The 26510-nt window shown below is 38.9% G+C and overlaps 1 protein-coding gene across 5 annotated transcripts in view; it reads left to right on the plus strand.

Moving 5' to 3' along the window:
- COL12A1 (collagen type XII alpha 1 chain) overlaps positions 1 to 26510 on the plus strand; it is a 167054-nt gene that overhangs the window by 97209 nt on the left and 43335 nt on the right. For all 5 annotated transcript variants that reach the window (XM_083177194.1, XM_083177191.1, XM_083177193.1 and 2 more), the window contains 15 exons: positions 1796 to 1938; positions 3969 to 4098; positions 10440 to 10559; positions 11779 to 11925; positions 12481 to 12597; positions 14218 to 14364; positions 14886 to 14960; positions 15358 to 15497; positions 16451 to 16574; positions 16819 to 16962; positions 17534 to 17698; positions 19626 to 19664; positions 19750 to 19888; positions 22923 to 23065; positions 24055 to 24164. In XM_083177194.1, coding sequence (XP_083033320.1) covers positions 1796 to 1938; positions 3969 to 4098; positions 10440 to 10559; positions 11779 to 11925; positions 12481 to 12597; positions 14218 to 14364; positions 14886 to 14960; positions 15358 to 15497; positions 16451 to 16574; positions 16819 to 16962; positions 17534 to 17698; positions 19626 to 19664; positions 19750 to 19888; positions 22923 to 23065; positions 24055 to 24164 — 1883 coding nt within the window. The remainder of the gene's footprint in view (positions 1 to 1795; positions 1939 to 3968; positions 4099 to 10439; positions 10560 to 11778; positions 11926 to 12480; positions 12598 to 14217; positions 14365 to 14885; positions 14961 to 15357; positions 15498 to 16450; positions 16575 to 16818; positions 16963 to 17533; positions 17699 to 19625; positions 19665 to 19749; positions 19889 to 22922; positions 23066 to 24054; positions 24165 to 26510) is intronic.

Raw genomic sequence — 26510 nt, forward strand, 5'->3', positions numbered from 1 at the left:
GTACCAAATATTTAGGTAATTCTGGTTCAGTTTGCAAACCAACTAAACGCCTCTGCCCGCACGCATGAATGCCCACTCCCTTCTCCCCAGGGCTAAAATCATTCGATGGTCGTGGGATGGGACTTAGGCAACAGCATTCTAGTGGTGTGAACACCATATAAGGGGTGTAGTCAGATCCTCTTTCCCACTGTGAAAAAACTCCACCTGCCATAAGCAGTGCAGGCACCAACCATTGATAATCAGAATGATTGGGAGGTCTGCAAAATATAAGTTCAAGTCAGGCTTTTCACAAAGAAAACACTCAAAGGGAACCTAAAAATAAAACCTTATATAAAAACTGTTTCGCCTAAGACTGGTACCAGTACAACTGATTATTCTATTGTTAAAAAGAGGTTCATAAACACCGACCTGCTTGTGCCTTCTGAAACATAGCCCCTATAGTATATATGTAATGTACAGCTGTACTATTATTCTGATTCACATGCAAATTTACATGTGAGCGCAATGTTTTTGAAATGTGCATGCACATTTCTGTGCATGTGCATGTGCCAGGTGTGTGCGGCCATGGTGAACAGACTGTTTGCTGGGCGCACACATCCAAGACTGCAAGTGGGGGATGTGGGATGGCAGGTTGGGGGATTCACCCATGGAAATGCTCAGCGTTTCATGGGCATTCTCATGAAAACACTGGGCATTCCCATGGAAATCACCCTGTGACATGGGTGCGGGGGGTGGACAACTTACATCACCGGATGTCAGCTGCCCACCCAGTTCCTGTTGAGTGTGCACGCAAATCTAAGTTACCTCAGAGTCACTAAGATATGCATGCACCCTCCACATGATTCGATGGTTGGGGACCATCAAATGTTGTGGGTGTTTCCCCATAGGCTGCGAATGGATGTTTATGCTAAAGATCCACTTGCAGCCATATGGGGAATTTGCACTGTGAATAAGGCGCGGCGGTAGATGCAAATGGAACTGCGAACGAAGCGGCGCTGTGTGTCAACCAGAACAAGGTCCAATATTTTGTTTGTTATACGGCATACTCCGCTTAATCAAAATGTTCCTTAAATGTCAATTCTAATTAAATAATATTGTAGATATGATACTCCATGAAGTATAACTTTTGAATTCCTACACTCTAGTGTTTGGTGTAATTATTTTGTAACTAACATATTCCTGGCAAAGTTACTAACATTAAAGATTTGTACAAGAATCTTCCTTTGCGCATAAAACACACCAAGAGAGTGTCAAAGTTTCTCTGACACAGGTAAACCATAAACTTCTGCCAACGTTAAACTAACAATGCTTTTTTTTTTTTTAATCTCTCATGAGGACCCCAAGAGGGACTTGTCTGCTAGCACTTTCCCATTGGTTAAAAAAAAATTAGACTATATTATTATTGAAACTAATACCCTAATTTATTTTGAGGAGATTGTAACTGGTGTGCAGTGTTCTAAAGAATTTGGAATGGAAAGTTCAGCTCTGTGTTATATTAGAATTTTCCCCACTTTTGCTGACTGCTTCCTAAATCCCTCCAGAAATGTAGAGCTTTCCAAATGCTTGTGGTATCCCTCTTTCCACATTTTGTTCATGCTGCGGTAGGTTTATTTCTTAATAATCTGTTAGTGTGTCCTAGCTGGCACTGTTGTACTACAAAGAACTTGTAAAGTAACCAGACACTAAAAGCGTGGTTGGAAATTTCTGAATTTCCTGTGCTCACATGACATTGCTGTTAAACATATATTAAGTGTAGTATACAGGCTTATAATTGTTTTGTGCTTTTGTCTTGCAGTACCTCGCAGTGGACCAAAAAACATTAAAGTTTTTGGAGAGACAACTAACAGCCTTTCAGTAAACTGGGATCATGCTGATGGTCCAGTTCAGCAATATCGAATTATCTATTCACCAACTGTTGGTGATCCCATTGATGAATATGTAAGATTTTTGTATTTCAAACCAACAAAGCTAATAGGTTACAGTATATACAGTATATGTATATAGTGCTCTATGTAATGTAATGTACTAATGGGAATATTCAATTAGCTGCCATGGCCTGTTCTTGCATGAAAATGTACTTTTATTACAATTCATAAAAACAGATCTATTCAATCATTTGCTGGCGATAATTCACCAAATTTAATCATCAGCCGCACCTGCAGTGCACTTTAAACTGGTTTTGCCGGGAAGAATTTTCACGCTAATCCCATGTTTCGCACATCCGCATTTCAATAGGTGAAAAAACAGGAACACATATACTGGCAGAATACTGTTTCTTTCATGCAGTAGGTGTGAAAAGTACAACTGCGGTAAATTGCTGTATTTTCATAGCCAATTGAATATCCCCCTATGTCTACTGGGTTATTTTCAGCTACATTTGCCCTTTGAAGTAAAAAAAAAAAAAAGCAAAACATCGTTTTGCTATTCCATCGATGGAGGGAAACCATCTGCTTCTCCCCTATCGATGGCAAAAGTATTCGACATCGGCCATGAACCATCGCTGATTTAGAATCATCGATGGTCGAAGGCCATCCCTATGAAAAACATTCACTGCTTTCTACATTACTGCTGCATCCATCTCAGAATAAGGAGACAGAGAGCCCAAAATTGTCTACAGCAAATTATAGGTTAAATTCGGCCTTTCATCAGATGAAAGGATTCTCCAGCTTCTCCTGGACATACATGGAGTTATGAACATTCATTTATATATATAATCTCTCTTGAGGATGTGATCTGTAGGGAGGTTCTGAATCCCATGTTTATATGACAGTGAGGCCCAAATCATTCTTTATGAGAACGTGTATTATAGTTACTGAGCTAGGGATTGATTTTGCCTGGCTTACACTTTCACTTTGTCTATCAGACTGGAGACTAAGAAAACAACATTTCAATGAACAATCCAAATTGTTTTGTAACAATGAAATACACTTTTATTTCTTTGAAGTAACTTGAATGAGTTTTTTTAATACCGTAGCCAGTGCAGTGCATGCATAGAGCACCGTTTACACTCTGGGGTCCTAAGAATGCAGCACAGGCACTTTCTGACTTAGAGCCAAACCAGGCACAATGCTGTGTCACACCACTTTTATCCATATGTTACATATTATGCAGGGTCTGGTTTCTATTGTAAGGGCTGCATATTTAATATACATTGTATAAAACAGATGGTACAATACATTAGATTTGAACTCCACTGTTTACAGTGGTTTGGTCAGAATATAATCTCGGTATGTACAATATACTGTCCAGATTTATTGTACTGTATTAACACAATAGGTTCTTTATACCTTCATACCCCTACCTCTATCTACTGATTGCCTTATTGTATGGCATACAATACAATAAAAACCAAAGCATAACTGCAAGTCCTTTAGTACTTTGGGAGAGGTAACAAAGCTTCCCATCAGCTTCTATGAATTGTTTTATAGAATGTACTAGACCAGTGGTCCTCGGGATCTACCAACGGTCCAATTTTTCCAAATCACCTAGTTGGTGCACAGCTGAAGTCATTACTAACTGTCACATTTTCAAACCTGCTGCATTCATTCCTACTATAGATCCACAGGTTGCCTAAAAAACATGAACTGGTGGTAGATCTTAAGGACAGGTTTAGCCACCCCTGCTCTAGACACATGATCGCTAGGCATTGATAGGTCCCTATGGGCAACTTTTCCACTTGTCCTCTTCAAATCTTTCATAGATTTCTCACTCAGGGGTCCATCTACTACTAATCCTTGGAGTGAAATAAAGTGGACGGACACAAACTACTGCCAATGGTTGTCTAATTGTCATTTTTCAAACCCAGTCTGTAATATGACAATTAGGAGCTGACTGGCTCATACTTTAACACTCTTCACTTTAACTCTCTCAAAGGCTTAGTTCATACACCTCAGTCACATATGTTGGATGAAGACAAAATAAATGACGTTTTCTGTACTTATTTTCCTTGTACTTTATTTTTATTTAAGACAACTGTACCTGGCAGAAGGAACAATGTGGTCCTACAGCCATTGTTGTCAGACACTCCATATAAAATCACGGTGGTGGCTGTGTATGCAGATGGTGATGGAGGACAACTGACTGGAAACGGAAAGACAGGTAAAGATTGGGCAATGTATATACTAATATGTGTCTCAATATGTAATGTATGATTTCTACATCTTTCAACCATGATAAATACTTGTATTTAGAGTTTGATATTGTGTTGGGTCATTTAACTTTGGAATGTTCATGGAAGACAGTTCAAATGTAATAGAACAAAGTTATAAAATATTTTAATATTCATGTATTTCAATTGGTACAAGCTGTTTTAGTACAACCTGTACCAGGAATCCAATGCTCTTGCAGACTTCTCAGTACCTTGACCTTGACTTAGTTTTGCACTTTTATCTCTTTTTATTATTGTGCTTTATCAGTCATACGTTTGTGTGGTCTTATTAGTATGTGTGCTGTGTCAGTCCTTGTTCCAGCCTTTCCAGTCCTGTATTAGCTATTACTTACATCATCATTATTTGCTGTATATTTCCTATATCCTGATTTCTGTTACTCATATATTGTTACCTACTAAGTCTAGTTTCCTGTCTTACCTGTACGCCATGATGCATCACATCTTACATGTCTGGTCTATCTTCTAGTCACTTATCAGATTCTAGCCCTCATATTAACATTTGTACATGACAAATAGTTTGAATCTGATATGCTATGGGCAACTTTTCCTCCTGTCATCTTGAGTAGATTAAATACACTTCCCTCTTGCCTCTTCAGTATTGTGATTATTGTAACGTTATACCAGATGATCTGTCTCCTTAATTGATGACAATAAAATCATGTCTCCAAACATGTTGGCTGAGAGACTTTTGGCTAGGTCTATATTTACAAAATGTATTTTACAGCAACACTAAAATTAAGTGAAAAGCATGCCAGACTCAACAGTTAGGGCCTTATTTAGAGGCTGCCAGTAAAGCACTTGCAGTGCTGGTAGCAGAATTAACAGAATTATTCAACCAGTCACTAGCTGATGGAGCAATTCCAGAGGACTGAAAAAGCGTGAATGAGGTACCACTGTACAAAAGCGGAAGCAAGGAACAAGGGAAAAACTACAGAACAGTAAGCTTTACATCAGTGGTAGGGAAGGTAATGTAAACACTATTAAAAGAGTTATGGGATAGCTTAAATATAATAATTAACAGGATCCCAAACAGAATTAATTTACTGGGTGAGGTCATACCAAATATTCTTGTTTTTTTTTTTACTGCATGACTAAAATAATAGCTTGGGGTGTCTGTAGTTGCATAGCTAGACTTAAGTCAGGGATTTGACACAGTCCCAAATTGCAGACTGCTAAATAAACTTCAAAGGATGGGATTGGATTATAAAACAGTTAATTGAATAAGAACCTGGACAGGATTGGAAATAGACAGTTGTAGTAAATGGAGGGCATTCTCAGAAGGGAAAGGTTACAAGTGGAGTGCCCTAGGGATCTGTACTTGGTCCAGTTCTCTAGAATTGTGCACCAGTGTCTGGACATACATTGAACTATCTGTGTTGGTGACATTGCAAATTGTATTGAAGTGAATTTACTGTTAGCCATTTTGCAGATGACCCAAAGATATGCAACACAGTAGACATACTGAGAGGTGTAAAACAAAATAATTGTTGATCTTGATAGACTTAAAGAATGGTCAAGAACATAGCAACAAGTTTATTGCTAAAAAATGCAAAATCATGCACTTAGGTCCCAAAGGCTAAATATAGCATCAATATCACTATGATGGAAACTATTGAGGAGGAAAGAGGTCTAGTGGTAACTATTTCAAGCAAATTAAAGGCGGGGAAGAAATGTAAAAAAACGTTGAGAAAGGCAAGTCAGATGCTTGGTTTCATAGGCAGAGGAATCAGTAGCAGGAACAGTAATAATGCTGCCTTATAAGTCATTGGTACGACCTCATCTGGCATACTGTGTAAATTTTCAGTTCTGGATCTCTAGTAGGATATAAATACATTGGAGAGTGTTCAAAAAAAGGCCACTATAATGGGGCATTGTCAACATCACAAACCGTATCTGGAAAGACTAAAAAAATTCTTGACATGTATAGTTTGTAGTAGAGAAGGGAAAATGGGGAACATGATATAAACATTTAAATGTATCAAGGGTTTCAACAAGATCCCAGAGGGAAACATTCTGATGGACAATTACTTCACAGAAAGGGTAGTGGATAGATGGAATAGCTTCCCATCAGAGGTGGTTTAGACTAGACAGTAGAGCAATTTAAACATGCTTGGGATAGACATAAGGATATCCTTACAAAGAACTAAGGATCAAATAGGGTTAAGGTTATCAAAAGGTCAAAAGGGGCAGGCTAGATGGTCCTAGTGGTTCTTTATCTGCCATCAAATTCTATGTTTCTATTTTTGGTTGGCTATCTGCAACTTTATACAAATGCCAATACAAAGTCCTTCCCTTGTGTACATCCATGCACCCGATTGTGCAACGAGTGATACACTGACTAGCAGCATCCATGCATGCTGTAATACCTGGTGCATCTTTATATGTCACCATTGGTCACACCATCTAGACTTTTACCGGTCCCATGGTAGTTGCAGACTTGAGAGGTCGAGTGCCTGTGTACGCAGTCACCCTTCTGCTACACGGGAGGTTTCTGTCCTCCCTGAGCTCACCTTAGGACACCTGCATTACGGTTTGAAAGGTATACCGCCCCATACAAACTCCCCACCTGCCACTGTCCCCGGAGCGGGTTCACACTCCAATAACATTGATCATATCTATGCCTGTGCTATGACACCACCTTGTCAATGCCCAGTAGTACCTTCTACATTTTAATTACATTTCTCCTGCTTGGGTTTGAAATTCCAACTGTGATTGTAATGATGCATGCGCAGGAGCATTTTCACTACGCCTGTGACATCGGCATTGCATACACCTCTGAATAAGTCCCTTAATGTTAGTGCTGCTTTAAATTTCACCTGAAACACTTCAGCCCTTCAAAGCTGAAGAAGACTGTGGTTACAGCTGCATTGCAGGTGTTTGTAGCCCTAGTCAAATGGAATGTCTCATTTAATCTTTGTGTTAAAAGACACTAACACAATATCCGCAGGCTACAAACATAAACTTAACATATTTCTGCACACTTTAATAAACAGTCACTATTTATAGGATGGATTTAGCCATTGAAAGCAAAATAAAAGAGTAAATGTGGCATTTAAAAAAAGTTGGGCACCCTGTCAGTAAGTGCTTCCTAACACCTCTTTTGGCAGAAACTATGACTTTCAAAAATTCTTGTAGCCAACTACGAGTCTTGCTATTTTTGAAAGACATATAAAATTTATTTATATTTAGGATTTTATCCAACTCTTCTCTGCAGAACTTTCTAGCTCTGAAATATCCTTAGGTTTTGCTGCATGTACTGCATGTTTGGATCATTGTCTCTTACTAGCAGTAGATATGGTCCCAAGCCACAATCTTATGATGCAAGACTGGGCTCAGAACAGGGAAGTTCCCAGAACCAATACATGGGTATGTACTTTAAAGGTCCATACACACTGGGCGACTATGCCCAGCATGTATGGACAGTGATGATGTAAGTCATCACTGCGGGGAAAGCCCCTTAGTGCATACACACTGAGCGGCTTTCCCCCTACTCGGCACCGACGGAGGCGGGGAGGATGGCGTTGCATAGCACAGAGCTATGCAAAGCCGTCCTGAAAGCCGCTCATCTGCTGGTATAAACAGCAGATGAGAGGCTTTCCCGGCGATGATGCGGGAGCGTGCCGCAGCGCTCAACGCTCATTGCTGGGGCATACACACTGAGCAGCTTTGAGCTGAAAGCCGCTCAAACAGGCTGTTTTGAGCGGCTTTCAGCTCAAAGGCACCCAGTGTGTATGGGCACTTACAAGCACTTGGTGTGTAAATAGATTGTGTGTGTAAGCCAGGGCTGGGCAACACCGGCCCTCCAGATGTTGATGAACTACACATCCCAGCATGCCTTGCATCAGTTTCAGCATGGCCAGATAGCAAAACTAATGCAAAGCATCCTGGGATGTGTAGTTCACTAACATCTGGAGGGCCGGTGTTGCCCAGCCTGGTGTAAGCTAACAAAAGGCAGCTTGTTCATTAGGATCTTGAATCATTTTGCTAAACTGGATAAATCTTTAAAAGGTTCATACTGTAATTTTGCAAAATGTATCTAAAGTTACTTAATTTGATTGTAACATTGTAAAATGATAGTAATCCATGCATATAAGCAAGTACAGTGTGTCCCATTTTATCAAGATTGTTAAGAATTTTCTACTAATCACTCATAAATGACAATTTAATTGCTCATAAACCAGTACATTTCTGACATTATCCTTTCTGTATTGACTGGTACTATTAACAACAATAATTACACAATGTATACCATAATTATTTGGCTGAAAATCTAATATGGTCCATGCAGTAGGGTGTCAAATAGAATGAGAAATAAAATGACAGCCTGTTAATGAGATGGATTGTTCTCTCTGCATAAAATGAAGCCCAACCTCGCACAGAAGCATGGCTATCTAACTGCCAATCAAGCTTTTATGGACTTTATGGGGAGATGTGTCAAGTTTTGGAGAAAGATCAAGTGGAGTAGTTGCGTAAAGCAGCCAATCAACTTCTGATTGTCATTCAAAGACTGTGCTAGATAGACAGCTAGAAGCTGATTGCTTGCTAGGGGCAACGTCTCTACTTTATCACTCTTCAAGACTTGATACTTCTCCCCCACTGGTATGTTCTTCATGCATTTGTATAATTGTATTCCATTTGTGGAAAATAGATTATCTAAAAGTAGTTTTTTTACACAGAAAAAGAATAGTGCATATTGTGATATTATCCTTCTTCATACAGGTTGAGTATCCCTTATTCAAAATGCTTGGGACCAGAAGAATTTTGGATAACGGATTATTCCGTATTTTAGAATATTTTTACATTTCACTGATGTATTTTGAGGTATCTTGCATTTATGTTGTAAAAACACATAAACACATGAAATACACACAAATTAATTTTATTTGTGCATAAAACAAGGTTTCAAAACATGAAACAAAGTTTGTGTACTATCTCAGATACTGAATTTAAATGGCAAGCAATCATTTTCTTGCACATATTTAGGGCCATTTACATATCATGTCCCCAGTAGTGCCAGTTACATATCATGTCCCCAGTAGTGCCAGTTGCATATAATGTCCTCAGTAGTGCCAGTTACATATCATGTCTCCAGTAGTGCTAGTTACATATCATGTCCCCAGTAGTGCCAGTTACATATCATGTCTCCAGTAGTGCTAGTTACATATCATGTCCTCAGTAGTGCCAGTTACATATCATGTCTCCAGTAGTGCTAGTTACATATCATGTCCCCAGTAGTGCCAATTACATATCATGTCCCCAGTAGTGCCAGTTACATATCATGTCCCCAGTAGTGCCAGTTACATATCATGTCCCCAGTAGTGCCAGTTATCTATCACATCCCCAGTAGTGCCAGTTACATATCATGTCCCCAGTAGTGCCAGTTACATATCATGTCCCCAGTAGTGCCAATTACATATCATGTCCCCAGTAGTGCCAGTTAAATATCATGTCCCCAGTAGTGCTTTTAGTATAAAAAAAAAAATCAGTTTCTGGAATGTATGGTTTTCGGAATAATTTGGATAACGGGTATTTTGATAAGGGATACTTAACCTGTATTACCAATAAGACATAAAGGGGGGTATTCAATGTGGAATTCCGACAGTTGGAATCCCAGGCCGTTTTTGGCAGCTCGCCTGCAACTTGAAAGGTTGAATGTTCTGCGAAAACGGACGTGAATTCGACAATCCATGGCCTTTTCCAGCAAAACAGATCCGACTTGTTTTAAAGTTGGATCTTTTTTGTTGAAGTCCACCTTCCTTGCTGTTGGAAACGTCAGAATTGAATGGGTGGCGGGTGATATTTACCCTGTTACGAATATCGCCCAACATTGAATGCCCCCCAAAAGCTGTAAAGTATACCAACTGGATTTTAGGTATAGGATTATCTATTGCAATCTGAAGTTGCTAATGCCTGGAGTATCCTGTATTTGGATTGTACACATAAAGGAACCATGCAATTATGTGCTAGAGTAGAAGATCTTTCATGTCATATGTACTTTAGTCTTACTTCATATGTGCAAAGCAAGACATTGTTAAATTCATTGGAGCCATATTGAATGCATCAAAAACATATCAAAACTGTACTAAATGCAGACATTTTTTATTATCCTGCAATTTTGGTCTTCCATTCTCTTTATTGCTCTCTATATAGAGCATACTGTATGCACATGAGCAATATTGTAAAAAAGTTAATATATTAAAATAGTTATATATTGTGCTGCCTTTTCATGCTGTAGTACTTGTGTGTAATGTATTGTGTTGTTGTGTTTTAGTTGGCTTGCTTGCACCAACAAATCTCCAAGTTTCTGATGAATGGTACACCAGGTTCAAGGTATCTTGGGACAGGGCAACCTCTCCAGTTCTTGGATACAAGCTTGTATACCAGCCACAAGGTAAGAAATCATGTAGAACACCCTATTTGCTATATATATTTCCAATTAGCATTCATTTTTAAATTTTTACATGTAAAGTTAATGATTAATCTGCTATGTCAACCAAATTTTTTTTTGGGTGGAAGTGCTTATTCAAGGGGGAATCACACATTGTATGTTGTGGCATAGGGGGTTATTCTAGTCCATTCTTTCTGACAAAATCCTTCTTAGATGGACAAAACCATGTGCACTGCGGGTGGGGCAGATGTAACTTGTGCAGAGAGAATTAGATTTGGGTGGGGTTTTTCTTCAAAGTGAGATCTATATTGAAGTGTAAAATCATGAAGTCAGTATTTACCCTGCACAGAAACAAAATAACTCACCCAAATCTAATTCTCTCTGCACATGTTACATCTGCCCCCCTGCAGTGCACATGGTTTTTTCCATCTAAGAAGGATTTTGTCAGAAAGAATGAACTAGAATAAGGCCCATAGTCAGCATTCCCCGCAAGCAAATTAATGTGGAGGATAAACACCAGGTTTTGGTAGCAATAGCAGATTCCCAAGAGCAATTAGTAGCTACTGGGATTTCCTGTTATAAAGGTTTCCAGGGCAGAGTCACCTTGCTCTCGATGGTGGAATATCTACCCAAGTGATAGGCCAGGAGTGTTATAGTATAGGGACCATTGGAGCCTTTTAAGAGTTTGCTATGCTCCGAAAACCTGTATGCTACTGCCTGTGATACCAACTGCATATGAATGTAACCTGCTATGCTGTCACCTGCTGTTGTGAATACACAATAAAGTCGTCATCTGAGTCCCTGTGTTTGTGATCCTTGTCACAATGTATTTAACTTTATGTTGACTCACAAACTGGATATAATTAACTTTGAATTGTGTTCAGCCTGTGTTTTATTATCTAGTTTGTTATTTAATCAGTTTAATAAACCTTATTTAAACAGCAAAACTACTACTGATCATGAGTTCAAATGGTAAGCCAAGTAGACAATTTGTATTACTTTTTATTTGTGGATTAATTACAATTATCTACTTGAAACAAATTTCTAACTCAGCATGTTCCATGATCTAGAGAGAAAGCTTTTACAATTGGGATGGCCAAAGTGTGACTTGTTGTCAATAGATACAATTTTGTGGGGGGGGGGGGGGGGGGGGGGGGAATAACAAAATGGAACAATTATCATTTGTCATTTATTTGCTTTTCTTTTTATTATTTATGTAAAGATGCTGACGAATCTATGGAAGTATTTGTTGGTGATGTGAATTCTTACATTCTCCAAAACCTGTCTCCTGGAACCAGCTATGATGTAAAGGTGTTTGCTCAGTATGACACAGGATTAAGTGGGCCACTCTCAGGAGTTGGGACAACTTGTGAGTCAAACTATTGAATTGTTCTATGGATCAATAGTTACATTGTATATATCAATGCATTTTTATATGATGCCCTAAAATGTTTTTGTGTCATGGTGAGGATTAGATGTATAGATGTTGCCTATAGCAACCAATCAGCTACTGTAAATGGCATTTTATAGACTGTGCTAATATAAATGATTTCTAGAAGCTAATTGGTTACTATGGGCAACCTCTAAAGGTTAAAGGTTTGATCCAGTACTTCTCTCTCCGAGTCTCACAGAGTTAAGTTATGTTTCAGTTTGTGTATGATTGTACTGTATGATTAGTGTATTGCCCTACTTGTATTGACAAAGATTGTACAAAACCTTGTTTATAGCATTTTTTTCAAGCAGTTTGGTGCAATCTTAAAATGTGTTAAATATAAAATTAAATATAAAATGCACCATTATTTTATATCAAAAACACTATCGTTCAGAAGTGGATTATTAGCCAGTGGTGTCAAGTATTGAATTGGTTTTCTTACAATTCCTGAATTGTAGATGTGTTATTTTTGTTGTGTTGTTTCATTCACAGTGTATTTGAATGTAACTGATCTGACAAGTTATCAAGTTGCATGGGACTCATTCTGTATTAGATGGACTCCTCACAGATCTGCAACTTCCTACAGAGTCAAGTTGAACCCAGTTGATGGTACATACAGATATTTCAAGATATATATTTTTTAAATGCCCCTTTTGTGTATGAGGAAAATGCTTCTGGTGTTCCCTCAACTGTGCTCTCAGTTGCACACATTTTACTCACATTATACAAATATTTACAACTGTTAATCTATTGACCATAGATTAGAGATGGGACAATTGTCCATGCTGTATACAAAAACTGAGCCTTCCCTGTGTAAGATATGGCAGCTGTTAATAAAGATGCAAGTTGTAAACATATGGAATGTATATATTTTAAAGCCAAGATCCATCTGAACATTGGGCAAATGCGACTCTGAGGCCCAATCCTATAAAAAAAACAGACACACATCTAGCCACCAATTATATAATTTTGAAGTTCTCTTAGTGGACCCATAGCACAGACCACTTTGCAAGATCTTTAAATGATCAATCTTCCAACAAGACTTACAACAATATTTTTAAAGTTTATTCATAATTTCCTCCAAATTCATATATCATCCACATTGATAAAAAGATGATTTGCATACATTGTTATTTACTTTTCTGCATGCGGATTAAGGGGGTATTCAATCCCCGCTTCTATTTCCGACGGCAAAAATAGCTGCAGGCGCCTGTTCAATGCTGTCTTGTTCGACAGCATTGAAGAGGCAGATCGACAGAACGGGCACAACTGGCGGGCCCATTTTGTTGATAAGGGCCGTGAATTGTTGTGATCACAGATGAATCTCAACAATCCACGGCTGTTTGTGTGGTCACGCCCCCTTTTCGACGATCAGCAGGTGAGACATTGAATCCCACCTGGCGATATACTGTCGAGCAAAACAAAAACGGGCCAGGGTCACGGCTGTCGGGATGGATCGACGGTTATGACCCAGATTGAATAACCCGCCAAATCTTATATTTCTACCATATCAGATTTTCTGAAGCACTGATAATTAAGTGACTTAAAATAAATGAGCAATATTTTGTAAACCATGTTCAAAACTAACAGTTGATGTGGTTGCTGACCAAATCCTGTAGTTTATAAAGCATGTGGTTCATTCATAGTATTCATCACTATCCTATAGCACTTACACCAGCCCTATTGCGAAAGATCTGTCTTCAATCGCTGGGTGCACACATTTCTGTCTAAATGCCCTCAACACACAATAACTAATCTTAGGCTTCATGCAATCATTGTTTTATAAAAATCCAGCCACAAGTGGAGAAGCCGCTGAGTTACTTATGTCCTTATTAATCACTCGTATACAGTGCAAACTAATCAAAGTTAATTCAGCACAATGGACTCTGCAATGCTCCATGTGCCCCATATTGTCACCTACTACTTAGCCATTTGTATTATAACAATCTGAGATATGGTTGTGGTTTAGAGTAGTGGCAAATCTGTTATGTTTCTATAGTCTACAGTATCTGGCTCTTTTGTCTCACCTTAATATTTAAGCCTGTTTATGTGTACTATCTCATATTGATACAGGCTGATAGAGTGGTTACACATACTCATGAGTTCTAGTTTTATTATAATTTTGCTTTATTCATTCTAATGCTAATATACTGTAGTGATATCACATTATACTGTATTTTTCTTTACCAAATACTAAGATTATTTATTTGTTATGATGTGGATTGACAGGATCCCGTGGGCAAGAAATAACAGTGACTGGATCACAGTCGTCACACTGTTTTACTGGACTGAATCCTGACTCTGACTATACAGCTACCGTTTATGTGCAGACACCAAACCTTGAGGGCAGAGGAGTTTCAACAAAAGAACGTACTTGTAAGTGAAGGATTTATATATATTTTAAAAAGTAATTTAGAGGAAGCAGTGCACATCCTCAAACTCCAAGCCTTGGTGGCATCATGAAGATGAGATGGCTACAGTATATCTAAAATTAGAGTTGGTTCTTTAGTCGTGTCTCCTTATTTCCCTCTACTGGTCTCTGATGTTTAGCCCTTATTTCCTCTACAACTGTTCCACTTGGGTTTATCTGGTCACACATTTTGTGTAATTACAAAGTATGAAAATTTTAGTGGCTTTAATGTGTCCTGTGTTTCTGTAGTACAGAAAGCTTTGTTTTGTGTTACTTTGTATAAAATGTGAAGAGACAAACCTTGGAAATGTGTTTGTTCATGTTGGTATTATGTAGGACAATATACATCAACTTATATTACATGTTAATAGTATATCTCAATCTTTCTATGAAATGTTTTAATATGTTTAGTTATGACTAATAAGTAATAATAATGATGTTCTAGTATGACACTACCATATCTAATAAATGTGTTATTTTACCATAGTGATAAAACCAACAGAATCACCTACTGAGCCTCCTGCACCGCCTCCACCTCCGACAATACCTCCAGCCCGTGAAGGTAAGTCATGGATACAACGGACCTGTTGCTTTTATGTTTACATTTATAACATAGTTATACTTTCACTTTTCTACATGTGCAGATTATTAATATATAGATCTAAAATATGTAAGTAAACAGCAGACTTTGTAACTATTATTAAACTTGGCACATAGAAGTTCACCACTTGGCTTACAAACACTGTAGCACTGCCATTCCCCAGTGCAGTTTACCATACTGGCATATTGCATAGGTTGACTGCCATGCCAGCTAACATAGATTTATGTTTTAAGTTCTTAAGGCTATTTTCCTAAATCTTTGCCTTTCATCTTTACCAGTCTCCTGATGTTGCAAACATTGCTATTATAGGCAAGCAACAAAATCATTAACATAAATTATTCCTATTTGTGTATTTTAGTATGCAAAGGGGCAAAAGCAGATATAGTGTTCCTGATTGACAGTTCCTGGAGTATCGGAGATGATAACTTTAATAAAGTCCGTCAATTTATTTTTAATACCATTGGAGCTTTTGATGTTATCAATCCTGCTGGCATCCAGGTGAGATTGTTTGTTAGTTAAATTACTTTGAGATATGTTTTGTGATAGTACTGCAAAGAAATTGTCTGAGTGTTAGAAATGCTTTGCAGTGTTTTGCCCTTGGTATAGTTCATTATACTAGTCAGTATTATTAATGCTCTCCATTCCATTTCTCAGAAAATGGGTTATTTCTTATTTTAAACCCAACATTTGGTATTCCCTTTTTTCCCAAATATGACCATTCCATGGATAAAGATGATGAGAAGGCTCATGGCAGCAGGGAATTTAGCTAGCTTCACTATGTCTATTTACAGTACTCATATATTTGGGCAGCGCTAGCTAGAACTCACAGGGACGTCCTAATAGAATTGCAGCCCATGGGCAAAGCACACCTATTCATGGGAACTAAGCAAACATAATTATAACATGCCCTCCACCAGTTCTGCAAGGCATCCAAACAGTGAATGACTGTCAGTTCTCTGATTGGTAGATAGCTCCAGCCATCCACCAATCTGCATGCTGACACTAACTCTCTGGCAGCTGGCTAGAAAGCAGATAGATAAAATGGTCTTGCCATTCCGATCATGTTGACACCACCCTTCCCTGCTTAAAGACACTAGAATTGTGGGGCCCTGGACAGCTGCCCAGTCTGCCTATACATTAAGATGGCCCTGACAACACACACTCTATAGATTGGCATTTTATACTTTATTAGAAATATTTTTATAGAAGGTGTAAGGGAAAAATGAATGTGCCACAACTAAACACCCACTAGGATAGTTGGACAGTGGTACATGCATTAGTCAGTGGGGATGCATTATTCAGTGCTCTATCAGTTTGCACCCTTCCCTAATATTCGTATACATTAATGTAAATACAATATGCAGTTTGAATCCATATTCATAATACATTAGGTTATACATATAGTATATCAAAAATAATTCACATTATTCACATTCTGGGAATTCCTACAGGTTTCATTCGTGCAGTTCAGTGATGATGCGCAAACTGAGTTCAAGCTGAATACTTATGCTGACAAATCTCAAGCCCTGGGAGCACTTTCTAATGTCCGATACAAGGGAGGAAATACAAAAACAGGTGTTGTACTGTATACACACAATTTGTACACCTTTACTGTGATCATGCATTATTACCACCTCTACTACTGCAGACATGTATTGATTTATTCATTTGAATTACATTGGTTTATTTGTGACAAAGTGTGTGCACTATTTTAATGGACTCCATGTAAAGGCGTAGTGTATACTGACAGAATAAAGAACAGTTAATCTAGGTGCGGCAAGTACACAGTATGACCCCTACATGAATTATTTGGTTACAGGAAAGGCACTGAAGTTTGTCCGTGATAAGGTTTTAACTTTTGAAAATGGAATGAGAAGATCTGTTCCCAAGGTGCTGGTAGTAGTGACAGATGGAAGGTCTCAGGATGATGTAAAGAAGTCTGCCATGGATATCCAGCACTCTGGTGAGCTTGTCTATTCAAAGTAACAGTGGAGGAATTCCATACAGATATGAGACATTGTAACCTATAGTTTATAATAAATGCCTAGTAGAGGCCATTGATACATTTTGTGATCATATCATGTCACAAGGCTGCAACTTGAAAGTCCCATAAGTGGAATAGTATAACATTTTATATGCATCTAATAGCTAAAGAAAATGTACTTTTGTCCCAAAAGTTTTGTTTTACAAAAGCTTTAGAACCCTCAATATACCGCATATTGTAGTTACATATGAACTAATCCTATATACAAAATGTAGCTCCTTAAAGTTACTGCTGTAGTCTTATTTAAGATGACATACTCGATAAGTACAATGATAACAATTCAGCATCTCCTTTGCATTGTATACTGCTGAGTACCATTTGTATACTCTGTACTGTAAAACTATAAAATATTCTTGTCAGTGAGCCAATCTCTTCCAATCTAACAATTCACAAGCAGCATACCGACTAGTGAGTGAGGAGAGGAGGCATGTTTGCTAGTTCTTATTGGAAGGAATTTGCTGATGGGTCCAACACCTTGTGTCATTTTCAGGTTTTAGCGTCTTTGTGATTGGAGTGGCCGATGTGGATTACAATGAGCTTAGAAATATTGGCAGCAAACCAAGTGAGCGCCATGTTTTTATCGTTGATGACTTTGATGCCTTTGAGAAGATTGAAGATAATCTCATTACCTTTGTGTGTGAGACAGCAACCTCAAGTAAGTCACCAAACTAACTTTTCTCTCTAACAGAATTCCATGCTTGTCTACACAATGGCAAGGGCTTTGGTAAAACATTGACTTAATGTCTGAATGATCTTAAGAACCAAGAAACATTTACTCCAGGAATAACTGAATTATTTAAAGATAAATTAGGAGAAATTGAAATACATCTGGTACAGTAAGTACCTCTAGGTGCTGATGGCTGGGTCAGGGCATGGGAGAAATACAACATACTGTAGATCTTTCATTAGCCAATTCTAACCAAAAGATAATATGGATTGAAGAGTTGGGGATTTATTAATATGCTTTTTTCCCCCAATTCCTCAACAGACCACTGATCATCAATGTACAGTAATAAAACATAAGCACAAATTTGACTTTTGCATAGATTTTGTTAAAGCTTGCAGTCTTGTAAATAGTCAAACCCTATTTATCTACCCAATTAAACTGTACATGTCCACCACATGTGTTTGTATTTTCTGTGAGAGGACATCTTATACTTATGTCCACTCAAACTTGGAGAGGCTGGTCTGGGTGCTCAATATTATTTGGTATGGGTTATTGTCAATTTAATACCATGGCTGCAGTTGTGACGTGGGACTCCAGAAAGGTAAGTAATAAAACATGAGTGCAGTGTAAGAGTCAGTGGCCTGTGTGTACTGCACACATTGCACCCATTGTAGAAACAAAAATTACACCCAATGGTTAGGGCTGCAGATGAAAAATAGTGGGCAGGATGGCATTCCTCATGCAGATGCGTTTATGTACAGAATACACTGGCAGATTCTTGATTAGCATAAGCAAGTAATACCCCCTCTCACATCGCCATTCTGGGTTGCACCAGGGATTCTGTACATGGGTCCTTCCAAGGTCCAACATGTCCAAGATTCCATTAAAATTGGTGGCCAGACCAATGTTATTGCTGGATTGGTGACAACACCACGAGGTTCCTGTCCTGGTGCTTGGAGATGATTTACTCTCCAAACACTAGCTCTTCCTATGGTGTGAAAGGGTGCCAGGTCGCATCAAGTTGAAATGCTGGGTCATTGGACCCAGCATAGTTCAACATGGTGCTTTCACACTGGATTGTTGTACGTTCTCATGCCATAACCTGGGATATTCATTGCAGTGTGGAAGGGGTATAAGTATGCTGTCACAGTTGTATGGAAAGGTGGCTGCATAAATGTATATGTATATAACAATCAGGCCTTTCTTACACATTATTATTCTTCAATGAAAATGTATTCTAAAATGAATTTGCTGAATTGTTATGGTATTAATTACGCTTTCCTTGACAGTTTTAGCTGTTTGTTGAGGGCTGCTTGCTTCAAAATAGGTTGAACAATTTGACAGTGCCAGATGTGAAGTTTATTTTCTTTACTTGCGCCGCCTTAGAAACATATTATCCTTTTGAATTAGGCTGCAGATTAGACGAACAGACAGAAATCCTAAAAAACATTTGAATCAATAGTTCAATTACAAATGAATAGGGTCACGCTGACCTTTCTCCTAAGCACACGCCAAAGGAATGTTACAATGTCAGCGCCCATTTGAAAGTTGAGCTTTTCTTCTAGGAATTTCAAACATGCCAAAAAAACTTTTATTAAACCCAACGTCATAATAAATGACACATCTGGAAATAAGTGCCAGTAACAAGAACACTTTGTGTCCTTATGTAATCATAGCTTCCATTTGCATAATGACCAATATTACGTTTCTAATAACTATATAGAGTGTTAGCAATAAGCATAAACCCAAGAGGAACATCACGTTATCTATGTCATGCTTTGTGTTTATGGGAGGCTGGAATACCATTATAATGTCTAATCATTTATTTATGTAATAACTATATTATTTGTTATACATTTAGAGATGTACGATGTATGCTTTGCTGTGTATAACATTTTGAATGTTTCTTTTCTAGCCTGTCCACTTATTTACCTCGATGGATACACCTCACCAGGTAAGTGTCTTTTTTGTATACTGTCATAGACCTATTGGAGTACATAGTCTTTGGGCAGTGTACTTACACTTATGGTTCTCTCAAGGCTTCAGGATGCTGGAAGCATACAACCTCACAGAGAAGTCTTTTGCATCAGTCAAAGGTGTTTCCATGCAGCCCGGTTCTCTCAATAGCTTCCCTGCATATAATATTCAGAAAGATGCCTTCCTCTCTGTACCTACCTCGTAAGTAAATGTGCTATTTACATGTATGGAGTTATACCTTACCTTCTGGAACATTGATAGTACAACATGATGGGTGAGACAGTGGGTAACATTGTTATTTTTCTGTACTGCACCTATGGCCTTAATCTGACTTCGTGCCATCTGTGCTCTGCATGTTTGTTGTACAGTACATTTGTGTCGGATTGCATTGGGTTCTCTATTCACACTATCTCCACACAAAACTAAAGTATAATGCGTTTATACCTTATCCAAAGTGAGTTTGTGGCCCAACTCTTCTGCCAGGTCAACCGATAGACCAAAATAAAATGATTGCACTGGACAATGTGCTGACTATATAGTTATAACAGGGGAGATTTGGCAAAGAGTAAATACAAACCAATCAGATCTTGTTTTTCAAAAACAGCCTGTAACATGTAATTAGATTGACGGCTACTTTATCTCTCTTCACTTTATCTTACTCTAACCTTCGATAAACCTTCCCTCAATTGTTTTTTTTGTTTTAAATTAATTTACATACTCTGGAAACTCAGCAATTTACTAAAGTCTATCTACAATACCTCCCAGCTTTATTACTCATATCCGTGCACCCTTTCTACTGTCCCAAACTTCACTCTGAGCTACTGTTACTGGTTATGTCTCAGCTCTGCCTTTATTTATCTCTGATTATCCCAACATTTATCAGTTTATAATTGAGATCTTGAGTTATATTTGTAGACTACTAATAACCTCACCATTGCTCACTTTCCCCATCGGCATCAGTAAGTGTGTATGCACTTACCGATGCCGGCCTCCATGCCGGGTCCCCGTCGATATCTGTGTTGGCGGGGCTCAGGGGCGGATCCAGGATAAAATGACAGGGGGGGCACCATGATAAAAAAGGGTTTGGGTGGGGGAGGGGCGGTGTTAGTGGTGCCAGTGTACATGTTTAGAGAGCAGCAGGAGAGGGTGGGAATGGAATTAAAAATAGGCCCTGGCATTTAAAGTACGCAGGCCCACCATGGCGACAAAAGTGAAGGATGTAGTTGTGCGCGCACCAAAGGCGCGCTCCAGAAAAGGGTGTGTGGCCAATCAACAGGGGGCGTGTCAACACCATATACAACTTCTACACATTATGCAACAAAATACTAGACCCCATTATACTTGCCCCTTACACATGATGCCAAATGGAATGAGCCAAAATTGACATAATGCCACATGGATTGAGCCAAAATTCAAATAATGCCACATGGATTGTGTCAAAATTCACATAATGCCACATGGATTGAGCCAAAATTTACATAATAACACACACGGATTGAGCCAAAATTCACATAATGCCAAATGGATTGTGTCAAAATTCACATAATGCCACACGGATTGAGCCAAAATTCACATAATGCCACACGGATTGAGCCAAAATTCACATAATGCCACACGGATTGAGCCAAAATTCACATAATGCAACACGGATTGGGAAAAAATTCACATAATGCCACACGGATTGAGCCAAAATTCCCATAATGCCACACGGATTGAGCCAAAATTCACATAATGCAACACGGATTGGGAAAAAATTCACATAATGCCACACGGATTGAGCCAAAATTCCCATAATGCCACATGGATTGAGCCAAAATTCACATAATGCGACACGGATTGAGACAAAATTCACATAATGCCACATGGATTGAGCCAGAATTCACATAATGCCACACAGATTAAGCCAAAATTCACAATACACTTCATAAACAAGGACATTGTCCACCAAAGGCTTGCATTAAACATTTACACCATAATATCCATTACACGTTAAGTTACACGCCATTATGTCCATTATGTGTTATGCCAAACACCATAATGCCTATTAAAAGTTATGCTACATAAGTGCTGCTTCTCTACATGCTCATTGCCAAGGGTTCCATGCTCATTGCCAGAGGTTCCATGCTCGTTGCCATGTGGGATTACATGCTCATTGCCAAGGGGGAATACATGCTCGTGGTAAATGGGGGACAGCAGAAGTGATAGCCACTGATAGTGGCAGAGCCTGGCTGTATTCAGAGGACTGCAAGTACCGGTTATTTGAAATAATACCACTTTCACACCAGAAAATGCATTCCCAGGTTGGCCCCTTTTACACCAGCCTAGTCCCTGCATTTTCTGGTGTGAGGGGGAGAGAAAACCACCCCTCCCCCCTTTAACCAGTTATCTCATTTAACCGGCTATATCTTCGGAACCAACTGACCCATTTACATGAGACAAGTATTATATTGAAGAACTTTTGAGTGGGCTTTGAATGATTTTGGTCCAGTGAAACTGGAACGTTTGGTTCCAGAGTATTCTGCCCTCAAAGACCATGAACAGCCATGAAATTACATTTCAAAAATAAAAAAAGCGGTTTACACGCAATATCTCTGGAATCGATTGTCCGATTTGGACCAGCCTGGTATCATATTGAAGGCCCATCGATTTGGAATTGAATGAAATCAACCACAAGCTTCTGTGATGCCAGGGCGGGAACTGGCAGCCGTCGGAACCGGGTGGGGGTCGGAATTGACGGGTCCCATATTATCCTATGGGGAAAAAACGTTACAGGTTTGCCAGGCGATATCTCCGGTTCCTGGGGGGCTAGAGACACGGGGCTGGGCTCGTTGGAAAGCCCTGGTCCTCATCTACAAAATAAATGACAGGGGGGCACGTGCCCGGGTGCCCCCCCCCCTGAATCCGCCACTGGCGGGGCTTAACTTTTGGAACATCGCATTATATACATGACTTCACCAAGATCACAATGTTTCTGTCCATCTGCCATTGTAAATAATACTATACATACTGCATATAAATAAAATTCCAAATACATTTAAAGGTGACACACGGCTGTGAATGATAAGACAATGGACTATCCAATGACTTTTTACTGTAGATGTTTGAAGCGTTGATACTGTTACTGATTAGAAAATACAATATTTCCGGTTATCTTTATGTAAATGTCACTCTTTGGGTGACATATATAAGAATATAGAATCTGCAGCTTAGTAACAGATTTTACATTTGTACACAGAGAACTGCATCCTGAAGGATTGCCACCTTCCTACACTATCATCTTATTGTTCCGCCTGCTGCCAGATACTCCCAATGAGCCATTCTCTATATGGCAGGTTACAGACAAGGGTTACAAGCCCCAGGTTGGAGTGACCCTGGATGGTGAGTACAGTACATGAACTTTTATGAGTTGTGTCCATTTTCAGATTTCTGAATTAATTAGCAGAGAAATTCATGATTTTAACTTTGCTTAAAATGTTATTTAGTTCCAGTAATTGCCACTTCAGATATGATGTTTCCAAATCAAAGAGAGAGTGTCTTGTTTCATTTACATTTTAAATAACTACTATAATGTTCTGCTGTTTTAGAAGGAAAGGTAGAATTAAATGTTACCTTTTCAATGTCAATGCCAGTTTTTGGAACATTTCCTTGGCAACTAGCACAATGGGCGGTATTCAATGTCGGGCACTATTTCCGACAGGGAAAATAGCATCTGCCGCTTATTCAATGTTGCTGTTTCCGGCAACATTAAAGATGGCATTTGACAAAACAGATCCAATGTTAAAATATGTCAGATCCAATTTGTTGGAAACGGCCGTGAATTGTCGAATTCACGTCCGTTTCTCGAAATCCACGTCCGTTTTTGCTGACATCATCATGATGCTCACCATCAAATAATTTCTCGTGCCTTCGCTAGGAAAAGTCACCCTGGACTAACTTTTCCAGCACCCACTATGCGCCGACACTGATGTCATGTGACATCCAATGCCCGCCCCAAGCAGGCATTGACACGGCTGCTTCTGCCCCCTGCCCGTCCCCTTCCCACCCCTTTGGGAGTAAGCGGCCCAGCGAGTGTGAAACTCACTCCTGGGTTTTGTACATGTGCATATTTGCACATGCGCAAACCCCGAACATCGGGGGTGGGGATGAATTCGGCCTCTAAGTTTCAAATTGAGATTTTGGGAAAATCAAAGAGAAAATATTTAAAGAGAGACACCTTTTAATGCACTGAAAGTGGCTTTATAAATGGATTTATGTGGAAATAATAATGTTGTAGTTGAATATGAATATTTTTTGTGCATTTAACATTATTTTAGTATGTTCATGAATGTAAAGTGAACAACAAAATCTTTGCTTATCGCTTTCTCCAGGATCCAAGAAATCACTTTCATTCTTCAACAAGGGGTCTTCTGGAGATACTCAGACAGTAACATTTACTGGCGAAGAAATAAATAAACTCTTCTATGGGAGCTTCCACAAGGTGAGCCATATGCATCATGTATCAAATTCATATATTAGCTGATTTGAAAAAAACAAAACCCCTATTTGTTCAGTGATATATAATCAGGGTTGGACTGGTCCACAGGGTGACAGGGGAGACCCATGGTAGGCCCATGGCTATAAGGTGTCATACTGTGCACTTGAATTATACATTATACTATACTATGGCGTCATTCCAACAGTCAATTGCTGTAACTAATGTGGTACATTATCATGCATAGACTGTTTATCAAGGAGGCTAGCTGTATAATGGTTCTAAAAGCCATTGTGGTTGCCATAATCCTAAGCATGGGCCTATATTACGGCATTCTCCAGTGGGCCCTTTATGTCCCAGTTGGACGCTGTATTGAATCTTAAACAGTATGTGCATGAATAACAGCTAGTAATTCATTTAGTTTAGCAAATGCTGCATGATTATTTTCTCCATTTCATTGCATACATTCATTTACACACAGATATTTTACATTAGAACAGAACAGAACAAACCTACTGTTTTGAAAATCTTCTAGATTTCGCTTCCCGATAACAACTGAACGCTGTACAGAATATAATATATCTCATACCATTTAGCAAATCACATGACATAAAAACTTTCAATAAATTTTGACTTATTGCTCTTCCAGCCTTGCCCAACAAGACTCTCACCTACTGTACATACACTCCACTTTGTGAAGCATTCTCTAAACTCTCTTCATTATAACCAGGGTTATTTTTCTGCAGGCTCGAGCAGGAACTGTGGCCCTTATTCTAGTTCACTCTTTCTGACAAAATATTTCTTAGATGGACAAAACCATGTGCACTGCAGGTGAGGCAGGTGTAAAACCCCACCCAAATCTAATTATCTCTGCACAAGTAACACCTGCCTCACCTGCAGTGCACACCTGCAGTGCACATGGTTTTGTCCATCTAAGAAATATTTTGTCAGAAAGAGTGAACTATATTATATTATATATAATCAGGGATGGACTGGTCCACAGGGTGACAGGGGAGACCCATGGTAGGCCCATGGCTATAAGGTGTCATACTGTGCACTTGAATTATACATTATACTATACTATGGCGTCATTCCAAAAGTCAATTGCTGTAACTAATGTGGTACATTATCATGCATAGACTGTTTATCAAGGAGGCTAGCTGTATAATGGTTCTAAAAGCCATTGTGGTTGCCATAATCCTTAGCATGGGCCTATATTACGGCATTCTCCAGTGGACCCTTTATGTCCCAGTTGGATGCTGTATTGAATCTTAAACAGTATGTGCATGAATAACAGCTAGTAATTCATTTAGTTTAGCAAATGTTGCATGATTATTTTCTATATTTCATTGCATACATTCATTTACACACAGATATTTTACATTAGAACAGAACAGAACAAACCTACTGTTTTGAAAATCTTCTAAATTTCGCTTCCCGATAACAACTGAACGCTGTACAGAATATAATATATCTCATACCATTTAGCAAATCACATGATATAAAAACTTTCAATAAATGTTGACTTATTGCTCTTCCAGCCTCGCCCAACAAGACTCTCACCTACTGTACATACACTCCACTTTGTGAAGCATTCTCTAAACTCTCTTCATTATAACCAGGGCTATTTTTCTGCAGGCTCGAGCAGGAACTGTGGCCCTTATTCTAGTTCACTCTTTCTGACAAAATATTTCTTAGATGGACAAAACCATGTGCACTGCAGGTGAGGCAGGTGTTACTTGTGCAGAGATAATTAGATTTGGGTGGGGTTTTACACCTGCCTCACCTGCAGTGCACATGGTTTTGTCCATCTAAGAAATATTTTGTCAGAAAGAGTGAACTAGAATAAGGGCCACAGTTCCTGCTGGAGCCTGCAGAAAAATAGCCCTGATTATAACCCTACTCCAATGTCAGTCTTCTTCACCTCCATGCTATACCTGCCACATGCACTTGTTCCCCACTTATCTCCACCTTGCCCCCATCCTCTAGATTGTAAGCACTCACAGGCATACTTGTTGTGACATTTTTGCTGTATGTGGCAGAGAGACATAGAAAATGGCAGCTGCTGTAACATATGAAGAACACCATAATGATCTACTAGATGCACTGTCATGTCTCAGCATTTCCTTAGACATGATATGACAGTCAGGCTGTACCGTGATGTCTACTGAATAAGCCATCTAGGATTGGTTGGTGCTAAATCAAATCTTTTGTTTAATCCTCTACCCATGTATATTTTGATTTACTGAACATTTGTTAGAAAAATAAATAATAGAAAAATGATAGCACATGGTGATTGACCTCTCTATGCCTTTGCCCTGTGAAACTCCCCATGTTGGTTTTGTCAATGAA

The sequence above is a fragment of the Crinia signifera genome, chromosome 3 (assembly GCF_055691185.1).
Source record: "Crinia signifera chromosome 3, ASM5569118v1, whole genome shotgun sequence".
NCBI classification, from domain to species: Eukaryota; Metazoa; Chordata; class Amphibia; order Anura; family Myobatrachidae; genus Crinia; species Crinia signifera.